The sequence below is a fragment of the Lepidochelys kempii genome, chromosome 9 (assembly GCF_965140285.1).
Source record: "Lepidochelys kempii isolate rLepKem1 chromosome 9, rLepKem1.hap1, whole genome shotgun sequence".
Taxonomy (NCBI): domain Eukaryota; kingdom Metazoa; phylum Chordata; order Testudines; family Cheloniidae; genus Lepidochelys; species Lepidochelys kempii.
Window position 1 is genome coordinate 7775003 of NC_136388.1, and position 13194 is coordinate 7788196.

The window sequence follows — 13194 nt, forward strand, 5'->3', positions numbered from 1 at the left end:
CTGGGAGGCACAGGCTGGGGAAGGTATAGAGGGGAGTACAGGGAATTAGGGGGAGCAAGCAGGACCTTTTATATATTTTTTTAAATTGGTTTAAATTCTTAGCATTTTCTAAATGTTCTAAAAGAAAGAACTTACAACACAGATGAAATCCTCCCTGTCTCCATTATCCACATCCCCGAACCAGGGGAAACACACATGCCTCTGATGGACTTCTAAGGTCTGCAAAAAAGATGCCTGACTCTGGTGCACCTCATAAGCTCTGTTGAAGCGGAGCTCCCCTCCTATAGGCCGTACACACCAACATGATTTATACTAACAGCTCAGTAAAAAAAACACAAACACACCACCACCAAGGAAAGTCCCAAATAAAAAATACATTTAAAAAAGAACTACAGCTGGATGCGTGTTTCAGTGGCCTCCACTTAATGGCCAAGAATTCATATTACATTTTCTTTAAAAAAATAAAAAATTGTGAAAGGATCTAGTCCATTCTTCACTGCCACATAACTCTTCATCATTCATTAGATACCCCCTTCCAACTTGTAGCCCTCTCTCAACTTTAGATTTGCACAAATATATGCAAAGGTAAAACCAACCAATTAATAAATTATAAAATCCTATTTCCTTTTCAAGGATCCATCTCCAATATTCTGTAACATGAACACACTACAACATTACTCAGCACAACATATTAGCTGCAACATAGTTAACAATAAAAAAGTATAAACTTGCAATATCTCATACGGTTACATAAACCGACATCATCTTACAATCAACACATATCCTACAACAACAGACCATTCCAATCCTGTTCAGAAGAATATCCCGTCTACCCCACCATCACATCCCCCTATGCTGCACGGTGTTACTGAGGGGTGGCTCAACTAACCCCACAAACAGCCATGTCCCGGCTTGTGTTGCCGCCTGCCCCTGAGATTGGAAAAAACCTCACTCTTCCCCATAGCCACTTCACACATGCTCCTTCCCTTACCACCCAGTCGTGGCTTCCCCGAGAGACATTTCCAGGTGTGTGAAATACACAGCCACCCCTACCTTAGAGAAACAGGGGGATGGCTGCTTTGCCCAATTCCCTTCACTGGAGTGACCAGATGTCCCGATTTTATAGGGAGAGTCCCAATTTTTGGGTCTTTTTCTTATATAGGCTCCTACTACCCTCCACCCCCAGCCCGATTTTTCACACTTGCGGCCTGGTCACCATACCCTCCACTGAAAGAAAGGGGGTTTCCCACAGTCTGGCTCTCTCTCTCCACGTGGACGGAAGAGAAGTGGGGTACGGACACTGCATCTCAAGCAAGCAGCACAAAGCTTCATAGTTTACTGAACCAGATAAGAGTTTATATTTATTGGTCGTGCGCCCCAAAGGCAGATAGCTGAGCTTTCTGCAGCTTTGAAACCTACAGCTGATACTGTATTTATTAGTGGTCAAGCCACCGAAAAACCACCAGTGTGCCAGTTTCTCGGCAGGGTCGGCATTCAGACCTGTGGTGAGGAATGGGCTGCTCCATCTGAAACATGAATCTCAGATCTATAGGAAGCAATTGAACTGCCCATCTGAAATACAGAGGACTTGGGTAAAAGAGAGCCACACCTGGGGACCAGGGAGTGAAGTGTCACTCAGGGATGTAGATTTCAGAGTAACAGCCGTGTTAGTCTGTATTCGCAAAAAGAAAAGGAGTACTTGTGGCACCTTAGAGACTAACCAATTTATTTGAGCATAAGCTTTCGTGAGCTACAGCTCACTTCATCGGATGCATACCGTGGAAACTGCAGCAGACTTTATATATACACAGAGAATATGAAACAATACCTCCTCCCACCCCACTGTCCTGCTGGTAATAGCTTATCTAAAGTGATCATCAGGTGGGCCACTTTAGATAAGCTATTACCAGCAGGACAGTGGGGTGGGAGGAGGTATTGTTTCATATTCTCTGTGTATATATAAAGTCTGCTGCAGTTTCCACGGTATGCATCCGATGAAGTGAGCTGTAGCTCACGAAAGCTTATGCTCAAATAAATTGGTTAGTCTCTAAGGTGCCACAAGTACTCCTTTTCTTTTTTCAGGGATGTAGGAAGAACTAGGAAACTGAAATGGTACAGAGGTCAGCTGTCTGAACACAGGTTGACTTGTGTGCTGTATCACAGGGAGGAGGAAATACTAACAAGTTTTATAACCTGAAATGCAAACCTTGGCTTGTCCCATTGTCATGGAAAGAAAACAACAGTGGATGACAACATAGTAAATGACAAGTCAGAGACATATCACAGCTGGAGAGGTGAAGTAGAATTTGCTTTCCCCGGAATGGCACAAAGAAAATTTTTTTTGCGGAACATCTCTAGTCCTGAAAGGTTGGGGCTGAATTCCCCTCACTTCAACACACTTCACTACTGTATGCAGTCCACACACCACTAGGGTAGTGCTGAGCTTAACACGCGCTTGCTCCTGGAGCGTGAAGGTGGCATACAGATCATAGTTCCCTAACAGAACACAGCCCCAGAAAGGAACTGGAATGCTCTGTGAAAGGCAGATTTAATCTCCCAGCTGTCCCCTAAGAGCCATCCACCATAAAACTATATTGGCTCCTGCCAGATCTGCATGAGGAATAATGGACAGCTGAACACAGACAGCTAAAGCCAAATAAATAAATGCAACACAATTCCATAGAATCATAGAATATTCCATGTTTCAATCAGATATTTCTAGCCTCTCATGCTACCTTACTGCTGATACCTCTATGCTGGATTGAAACATTATTTAATAACCCCACCCACAAATGTACTAGGGGCCTCAGAGGAAACAGTCCCTGCCCCGCAAAAAATCATCTTAAAAAGATCTTGCAAAGACTGAAAAGATCCAGAGAAGGGCAATGAAGATGGTTTTAAGTCTAGGTAGGACTTCTATGAGAGAGAAGTCTCAAAATCTACAGTTATTTAGCCTGCAAAGAGAAGAGAGTTTGTGAGGAGTTTACTAATGTATTGACAATTATAAAGAGTGAAAACAAATCACTCTGAACACAGCCTCACCTGTACTCATAGTGTAGAGCTACACTAAAAACAATAATAAACAATGGCACCACATTCCCACCACTCAATTGCTCTGGTGCCAATAAGACGGAAAAAGTGTAAGTGACACCATATGCTCAGACATGATGGGGCTGAGGAGCAGATGTTAACTGAAGGCATAATTTGGCTTGCAGAGTATTTATGACAATGTGCAAGTCAGAAAACACAATGTGGCTTTGAGATTGTGAAGCAAAAGCGAGACCACTCCCTGCTGCCAACAATATCCTTAGGACAACAGGCTTTGTATAACTCTATTTCAACAGAATCAGTCAATGCAATCAGAAAGAGAGCAAAAAGGCTGCAAGAAAAAAGCCCCAGGAGAAAGAATAGCTGCCTCACACACCAGAGTCAGAGACCTCCTGGACTATGACCAGGGAGACTGGCTGGATCCCCTGACACTCGCTCAGCGCATGGGGCTCTCCAGGCCTCATACTCCCCGGCGCATACTTCAGGAAATGAGGGCCGCTTTGCTGCCCACTGCTTGGGTTTTCCTCGACCAGGTCCTGTGAGAAGGCACACCCCACCCACCCTCCACCCCAGGCCCTCCGGACCTTTTCATTGGGCCCCCACCCTTTTACCGTGAGTCGGCAACACAAGTTGCAGCCAGTTCGGTTCCAGACCACGCCAAAGAAACATCTGTACATGCTCATGCTCCGCACCCTTCACGTCCTCACCCTCACGTCCCGCCCTGACACGAGGTGGCGGGACATCCTGCCACCTCTGGAGAGTGAGGAACCCCCATGAGCCAGCCTATATTCCACCCTGATCCCGAGGCCCGCTGGGGGCATCAGCTGGCAGCTCCTTCATGGAGCCGTGAGCACGGGTGTGTACTTGGCACAGTTCACTCCCCTCCCAGACACCTGCCCCTTTTGCGGCGTGAGGGAGACCCTGGCGCATGTATATCTGGAGTGCACCAGGTTGCAGCCCCTATTCCAGCTCCTTTTGGATATATTATTACGGTTTTGGTTGCACTTTTCCCCCCACCTGTTCATCTACGCACTCCCTATACATGGCCCCACAAAGTCATGGGACCTCCTTGTCAACCTCCTCCTAGCCCTGGCCAAAATGGCCATCTACAAAACCAGGGAGAGGAGGTTGGCCGACGGGGTTTCTTGCGACCGTGGGACCTATTTCCGTTCCTCAGCCCGTTCACACATCCGGGCAGAGTTCCTCTGAGCGGCATCCTCTGGCTCCCTTGACACCTTTAAGGAGCAGTGAGCACTCTCTGGGGTTCTCTGCTCGGTGTGCCTGTCAGGTTCCCTTCGTTTAACCCTTTAACTTCTCTCCCGTTCCTGTTATCTCCTTAGTTGTCCCCCGCAATTATTTGGAATCCCGGACCTGTGGATCCTCCCCTTAGGCTGGGAGAAGGTCCTTTAGCAGTACTTCCTGGATCTCAATAGGACTCAATCCAGGAAAGGCCAAACCAATGATGATGGGACTGGAGAATCCAGATGAGGGTCTGGACACAGCATCTATGCATTTGTCATCTGCAGACTAAATTATTGCAATACATTGTATCCAAGTGTAAAAGCAGAAGCTCATGCAGAACAAGGCAGCCCACATAAGCAGGATGAGACAATAAGAGAACATCACCCAAGGTTTCAGTGCACTTCTAATGCCAACAGTCTTGGCTCAGGATGCAACTACGTCTGAGACCATCCATGACCCAAGACAATTCTGCCTGTGGCATAAGGCAGCTGGCAAAATCCAGCAGCAAGATAAAACATTCTCAGTCCAGATGACTAGACTGTGGAATCAGCTCCCAGAACCAGCACGTAGATCTAATTTACCTTTTCAGTACTTCGAAGCTACCGTGAGGAGCTCTACAAGAACAACCAAGACAGAATATATATACTGTTGTAGAGTTTCTGGGGTGACAGCCAGAGATACTCTTTTCTTACTTGTAAGCTAAGCAAATTTGATCTGGAGTTGTGGGGCCAATTTTTACTGCCACTTCTCAGGACAGAACTGCACCTGAAATATCAGCACATTTAGACCAAAAGGAATCATCATTTTAAGTAGCAAATAGCATATACAATTCACTGCCACGGCTGAGTCAAATTTTTAAGTGGCTGGATAATTTTAGACCACCGAGGGGTTTTGCAGTTTTATAATCTATAATAAGACCTAGATACCAGTGTTCACAGTGCTTTAGAAATGCTTTGTGATTAGGTAATTTTATGCCCTATTGCCTGTCATTGTCATGAGAGAATCCCCATTCTCACCGCCTGCTACCACATGCAGCAAATGTGCAATTGGCCAAGTGCATTCTGGAGGTTTTTCTTCCATACCATCAGGCATCAAGCAACATCAGTGGCAGGACAATGAAACTGATCTGATCGTATCAACATGGCAAATCTCATGGGAACCCTTATCTTAGGGACTGCCAATTTCATGACATGGTGAGCAGTGGTAATCTGATACAAGCCTACCAGACAATCTGGGCTTGACAGAGACAGCGATCACAGCCACTAGAAAATAATTTCTTTGTGTTCTGAATTTTAACCACTTTCTCAAGTGGCAACATGGCTGTTTATTTTCTGGCATGCTCTAAATCAGGCAGAGAGATGGCTCTTCATGGGACATTTCCAGGATGATCATCATTCCTGACCCGGTAGCTGGGGACTTAATGAGAAAAGTCTGTAGAGCACCCCAGCTAAAGACTCTAAAGTCAAGATTACAGAGACTGCATGTGAAGCACTATAGAAAGAGGAATACAGAGAGGAAGGTCCAGTGGTCAGGGTGCTAATCTGAGACCCAGGTTCAATACCCAGCTCTGACATAGGCTTCCTGCGTGAACTTGAGCAAGTCACCTAGTCTCTCTGTGCCTCCATTCCCCTTCTGTCCAAAAGGGATAATAGCACTGCTCTACCTCAGTGCAGGTTGTGAGGTGCACAAGTACTATAGAAATGAATGGGGACCCGATAAGTACCTAAAATAGAGAGAGAGAGAGAGAGAAATCTGGTAAATCACTTCTACCTGGAAATCTGTTCTTTTCACAAGCGTGTGACACCTACTCTTTGTTGTCTACTAGATTATTTTGCCACAAACTGATTTTTTCTGGTTTTCTCCCCCCTTAGGTTTTCTGTTTGAATCATGTTCAGCAATTAAAACAATTACACTAGATGCAGCACATGATACTAAACAAACAAGCTGAGATAGGTAAGGGTAAGTCACATCAGATAAAATGAGCGCGTCCATCGCATTAGACTATAAAAGTTTTGCGAGTCTCCCAAAAGCCTCGAGACCTTATTACATTTTGCAAAGGAACGTAGGCAGGCCAAGTGAGCATAGTACCTTCGTATTACAGCCAAATACAAAGAAAATGGATATTGTACTTTTCAGCTAGAGAGCGCTGAATTTAACTTAATTTAATGAAGTCCAGTGGTTGCTTAGATATGTTTGTTTCCATCATCCCTTGGAATTTCAATATCAGTTGGGTATTGACTGAAAGCTCAGGGTCCAACTGGTTACAGAGAACTGTGGGAATCAAAATGAGCAGCAAAATTTGTAAAGATCTCTCTTTACTGCAGGAAAAAGTCCCATGCAGATTAGCCAGTCAGGGGCCACCACTAGGCGGGCCTGTTGAGCATACTGTGTTATAATCCAATTAAACACTGCCACAGCCATACACATCCAATAGAATGTCTTCCCAAAATACTGGTACACTGTTATTCATGCCTGAATTGTGTATTAAATGCAAGCATAACAATTCCAGCTCCCTGTGATCGTTTACCAAAATGTAACTGGCTACATAAAGCCTAATTTTTGCAAACATTTGGCAAAAGTCCACTGTATTCTGGCTTACTAGCAGATACCCGACCTGCTCAGAAGCATTCTCAATGAGGCAGAAAAGGAAAGGAACCGAGGCCGGGTCCACATTACAGACATAGCTGGCATAGACAAGGGTGCTATGAGGTGTGATTTGTGACCAAACACATGTGCCAGCAAAAGCCCTTAGTGTAGACGCAGTTATACTTGCAAAACTGCAGCTGGGGCTTAAAATAAGATATACCCACAACAAGCAAGGAGTGCTTTGGCAGTACAGATACCAATACGGCTATATGGGCAAAGCATTCTAGTGTAGACCTGTCTGAGCGTACACCACTTGCCAACAATTATGTTCAATTTAAAGGCGTAACTCAGCTGCTTATGCCCATAGTGGCAATGAACAGGGGTATCAACTTTTGAGAGCCATAGAAAGAGCAAGTGGCTCAGTTAGTGCACGTGTTGTAAAAAGCCTTGGCACCCATCACAGGTTGGTGCTTCAGAAGAAGGCACTGAAACTTGTTTATTCAGTGTCACATCCTGAGGTATGCCCCTGTTGAGCGAAGAGAGATGTCAAACACTGAATCAGAAGGAGCAAGCTGAGTAGGAAGGGGAAAGCTGCTGTTTACACACAGACCATCTGGTAATCAGAAAAAATGGCAGGATAACGTAGCAGTGAAATTCTGATTTTCTCTAATGCCAGCCCACACGCACACACCAACTTAACAGATAGTGAATTATAGGTCAAAAACGAAAAAATAATAATATGAAAATAAGTAACCTCATGATATTACATACGGTAGTCACCCCCTCGTTCCTACAACCCCACTTTGTCTGCTGTCATCTCTCCCTGGGTCAAGCTGTGGCTCATCTAACCTAGACTGTAAGTGCCTCAGACGAGCACTGTGTCTTCTGTGTCTTCGTAGGTGTCTGAAGAGCTACCCACTCGGAGGACGATATATGGATAACGATACGGTGTACTGCCAATATGGGAAACCAGATCCACTGCCACTCCCATGTAATCAAACCACCTACCGCTACCATCCACAAAAACAAATGCTTCGAAATGACGGGCACAGTCCTTTTGGCTGGGCCCAGACAAAAGCCCAGGAGAAAGCCCACAAAACCCCAAAGCACAGCCTGGCAGTGAAGACTATTTCAAGCCACACCTTCTGCTCTACCCTGGCAAAAGGAGAGAGAAATCGCGGCCTAGGTCTCTGTACGTCTGGGAAGATAGCAGAGGGCACAGACTCGACCTCCCACCAGGCTCCCACCTGGCCGCTGGTATTTTTGCTGCCTGTCCGGGTACCCAGACACCCCCTCGACGGGGGAACAAACAGTCGAGCGAAGCTGGCAGGGGCTCGGAAAGGCTACTTACGGCCGGGCCGTCGGCGGTGGTGTAGCGGATGATGATCTGGAAGGGCTGGTGAGGCTGCAGGGCAGCGGGCAGGGAGATGGTGAGGGAGGAGCCGTAGTCGGTGAAGGGGTCTACCCTGAAGACCAGAGGGCAGGGGGCGGCGGAGGGGTCGGGGAAGCTGGGGAAGGGCGGGGGCGGCGGGGCGGGGGCAGGGGGCAAGTCAGGCGAGGGGCACGGCAGGGGGCTGGGCGGGAGGTCAGCGGGCTGGGCCCGGGCCCCGGGGCCAGGGGCCGGCCCGGGGGTGGCAGGCGCGGAGAGGGGGGTGGAGGCGGTGGAAGGGGTGGACAGGGAGGGCGAGGAGCCCGTGGAGGGGTCGGGCAGGAGCGGGGTGAGGGCACAGGCGGGGCCGCAGGGCGGGAGCGGGTCGGGCGGCGGGGGGCCCGCGGGGAAGGCGAAGGCGCAGGGCCCCTCCCCGGCCGGGGCGCGGCGGTAGCCGGCCGAGAGGACGCGCAGGGCCGGGTGCGTGTCCAGCACCAGGGCCCGGGGCCGGGCCCGCAGGCCGCAGAGCTCCAGCACCAGGCAGCCCGCCAGCGCCCGGGCCGCGGGCCGCAGCTCCAGCCCCAGGTGCAGGTGGCGGAGGCGGAAGAGCTGCGAGCTCGAGGCCGAGGCCACGTCCGGCGGGGGCTCGGGCGGGGGCGGCGGCGGCGGGGCCGGCGGCGCCTCGGGCCCGGGCGGGGGCCCCTTGCGGCAGCAGCACAGGCCGGGCGGAGCCGGAGCCGCCATGGAGCGGCGCAGGCGGAGGCGGCGGCGGCGGCCGCTATGTGAAATCCATGGGCGGGCGGCCCCGCGACCGAGGGCACCGGGGGGAGGAGAGCCGCGCAGGCCCCGCTCGGCACCGGCCCGCGGGAGCGCCGGACCCGGCCGGCAGCACGGAGAAGGGGCGGGACGGCGGCCGCCAGGGGGCGCCGGGGACGGACATCCCGGCCGCGGCCGCCAGGGGGCGCCGGCGGGCGCGAGCGATCGGCGGGGCGCGGCCGCCAGGGGGCGCCCGGGAAGGGACCGTGCCGGGAGCCAGGGGATCGTAGCGCGGGTACGCCCCCTGCTGGAGCCCCGCGGGGGGCGCTAGGCCGATGCTTGGCTCCCCAAGGACCCCGCTGCAGGGGGCACCACCAGCCCCTGGCATGGCTGGGAGGGTTGGAGTCTGCTGCTGGGCTACTGGGGGCAGCCCACGCCGGCGTCCACCTGCCACCCAGACCGCCCTCCTCCAGGGGCACAGCCCACGCCCGGCGTCCACCTGCCACCCAGACCCCCCCTCCTCCAGGGGCACAGCCCACGCCCGGCGTCCACCTGCCACCCAGACCCCCCTCCTGCAGGGGCACAGCCCACGCCCGGCGTCCACCTGCCACCCAGACCCCCCTCCTCCAGGGGCACAGCCCACGCCCGGCGTCCACCTGCCACCCAGACCCCCCTCCTCCAGGGGCACAGCCCACGCCCGGCGTCCACCTGCCACCCAGACCCCCCTCCTCCAGGGGCACAGCCCACGCCCGGCGTCCACCCATAGCACAGATGCCCCCCTCCACCTGGGAACGGCCCGGACCCTGTGTCCATCCGCCACACTGATGTCCCCCACCCATGACACAGACACCCCCTCCTGCAGGGAATGGCCCTGAGCCAGTGTCCATCCACAACACAATTGTCCCCCTCCTCTAGATGGGCAGCCCGGACCCATTGTCCACCCGTGACACAGACGCCCCCCTCCTCCAGGGGGACTGCTGTGATCTGATGTCCACCTGCCACACAGATGCTCCCTCCCTGCAGGGAACAGCCCTGACCCAGTGTCCCCCCGTGACACAGACACCCCCTCCTACAGGAGCCAGCCCAGACATTGCCTCCACCAGCTACACAGATATCCCTCCCTCCTCCAGGAGGGCTGCCCAGACCCCTTAATCTGCCCAGAGCCTACTGTCTCCCAGAGAGGAATTTACGCTGCTGGGGTCAGTAGGACACAAACCCAAGTGACAGCAATGCTACCCTGGCCCCTGCCCACGGTCCCCTGAGGATGACGACAAGGCCTCTCTGATTCTGTCCTTCTTCACACCCGCTCTGCCCTGCGGTCTGTTAACTATTGCACAGACAATCACGCTGCGCCCCGTCCCAGCTCTCCCAGTCCCCAGTTCAAACTGCCCTTCCCAACTGTTCACATTCAAACATCCCCATTCCCAACTGTCACCTCCCCAAAACCCCATTCAAATGTCCTCTGCAACAACTGCCAGTCAGACCATCACTCCCCACAACCAAACCTCAACTGTCACGGTCCCAGCTGCCCTAAATCAGCCCTAAAATCCCATCTGTTGCTCCCAGCCATCGTTCCCTTTTCAAATTCCCTTCCAAAAGACCCTTTCTTACCAGCCATTTCTCATTCTCCCTCCCAGGTGCCCCAACTCCCCATGGCTCAGCTCCCTCTCTCAAGTTCACTCCACGCGGCAAATTCAAACTCTTAGGCCTGGTCTGCACTAAAAAGTTAAGTCGGCCCAGCTGTGTCACTCAGGAGGGTGAAAAATCCACAGCCCTGAGCAATGTATCTATACCCACCTAACCCCTGCTGTGGAAATGCTAGGCTGATGGAAGAATTCTTCTGTAGACCTAGCTACCGCCTCTTGGGGTGGTGGATTACCTATGCCGCTGGGAGAACCCCTCTCATTGGTGTAGGTAGACAACAGCAGCACAGCTGTAGCCTTCCAAGTGTAGACAAGCCATCACTCTCCCATGACCTGTCACTCCAAACTAATGCAGATCCACAGGTCCATATAAACTGCTACTTCCTGACTAGCTGTTCACACCTGCCTAGTTCCAACTGTCCCAGTTCAAACACCCCACCCCATCCTACTCCAAACTGCCACCACTACCAGGCCCAGTTCCACTTGTCCCTACCAGCGCTCCTTCTGGTCTGTTTGGGTGTGTAGTAGGACAGCGCTCCAGTTCAAACCCTATGGTCGCAGCAGCATTGGCAAGGAGGTGGGAGGCTGGCATGGTAGCGCCAGGGCAGAATACTGGGAGCCGATGCAGTGCTCGACCTTGGGTACTTTCTCTGGTAGGGGATGCATAGGGCCTGGCCCTAGGTTCTGCAGCAGCAGGAGGAGGAGGAGATGGAGCCTTCTCAAGAATGGTGCCTCGAGCAGCACTCACTGAACTCCATAAAGGGTGCACCTGTGTGCAGCTTCTCGGACATCCAGCCACTGCCCACTTGGAATTGTTACAGGCCCCCCTGGAACCTTTGATCTCATCGCCCCAAACCGTCCAGTTGCAAGTTCAGAGCCTTTGTCTTGCCAGGGTACAATAAAATTGCTGATCTCCACTGCTCTCTTCCTAGCCCCTCCACCCCCATGGCTTCCTTGAAGTTAAGTAAGGGACAGTTTTGCCAGGGTGCTTGCAGCACAGATAGAAATGTAGCTACCCTCTCCTCCCAATCACAGTGATAAGTGTCCATCACTTGCTCGAGCCTGCAGACCGCCCTGGATTAAGAAAACAGGCCCTGTTTAATTTTCAAAATCTGATCACCCTCTGTGCTGTGGCTATGATGGGAACTTGTCACCTTTGATGTATGTATGTGTGTGGGGCAGAGGGGGTGGGGAGAAGTTACACTTCTTTCTCGTCACTTATCCCCTGCAGCAATGTTGCAGAGTGGAGACGGGATGGACAGTCAGCTTCGGTTAGCACCAACAGCACCTTATGCATAACAAATGTCCCAGACCCCAATTCTGAAGCCTTCATGTCCCCCATAACTTGCTTTCTGATTACAAGGGAACATGGATGCCACTGCCACAGGATGGGAAAGGGGCAGGAACCACTTTGAACCAAGTAACAAGCTTCTCCCACATTATACACTAACTTCTTTCTGTCTCTATGAAACTTCTTTTTTGCAGGCAGTGGTAGGGGAAAGAAGTAGGTGAAAGAGGGAGGTTTGCTGGATCCAAACGTAAGTAAATCCCTCAAAGCCTGAGGCCTACCTCTCTAGGGATGGTGTACAGGAAACCTGACTCTGACCCATGCTGACTCCAAATTCCACTCCCCCTTTTGTTGAAGACATCTATTCAGCAAGGGGCAGCAGGGTTGGTGACAGCAGCTTGGAGAAACCTCCACAGCCCTGTGGTGGGCCCAGCTGCACCTTCTGGCCAAGTTCTCCCTGGAGCTCCATATTTTTCTTTCTGCTTAGGAACCGAAGGCAGGAGCCCTGGTGTTAGCTCATTGATGTGATCTGAACTTGGCAATTGCATTGCGGCTGAGGGTGGGACAAAACAGCAGATTTTCAAGAACTGTCCAAAATATGGATTTGGGTGAAAGGCTCCAACCCACTCTTCATTAACGAATCTGCGACTTGTGGTCGAAGTAGATCATTAAATACAAAGAAACATGAAGCGAACAATGCTTTCTGTGCTACTCATCTGCATTCCAACACCCAGAAAGCTTTTCTACTTTTGTGGTTTCCCTGTGGCAGTGATGGCTGGGCTGCGAGCACCAGGTTCTTTGCTATTATATTCAGGCCTAGATCTTGCAAATCTGTATGTGACATGACCAGAAATACAAGAGTTGGTGTGGGTAGAGGATGGGTGTTTAAGGAGACATGGGCATAAACATGATCCAGTCTATGCTAATAGGGGGGTTAAGTAAGCTCTACACTCCCCTCTCAGGCCTCCCTCCTACTACAGGGCAGAATCTCATTAATGCGAGACTGGGGTCCCCCATGCTCCCTGTCCTGCTCAGCACTTAAACTTGTAGCATCCTGTACCGGGCAACGTGGAAATAATCTGCTGTACTCTTAAAGAAACTGATCTGTCTTAAAGGGAAAGTCAGCTCCAGATTGATGCATCACGAAAACCGCACCGACGGTGAGAACTATTCAGCAGTGGAGCTCTGCCAACGGCCGCAACGGCCTTGCTGCTCAGCCAGCGATTTGTGTGCCTCAAAGAAACTGCTTCACACAACAAGAG

The 13194-nt window shown here is 51.3% G+C and overlaps 1 protein-coding gene across 2 annotated transcripts in view; it reads right to left on the bottom strand.

Annotated features, from left to right (window-relative positions):
• Nucleotides 1-9154, bottom strand: part of RNPEPL1 (arginyl aminopeptidase like 1) — a 33419-nt gene extending 24265 nt beyond the window's left edge. For both annotated transcript variants that reach the window (XM_073359177.2, XM_073359176.2), the window contains exon 1: nucleotides 8228-9154. In XM_073359177.2, the coding sequence (XP_073215278.2) occupies nucleotides 8228-8989 (762 nt within the window). In that variant the 5' untranslated portion in view covers nucleotides 8990-9154. The remainder of the gene's footprint in view (nucleotides 1-8227) is intronic.
• Nucleotides 9155-13194: the final 4040 nt, after the last annotated feature.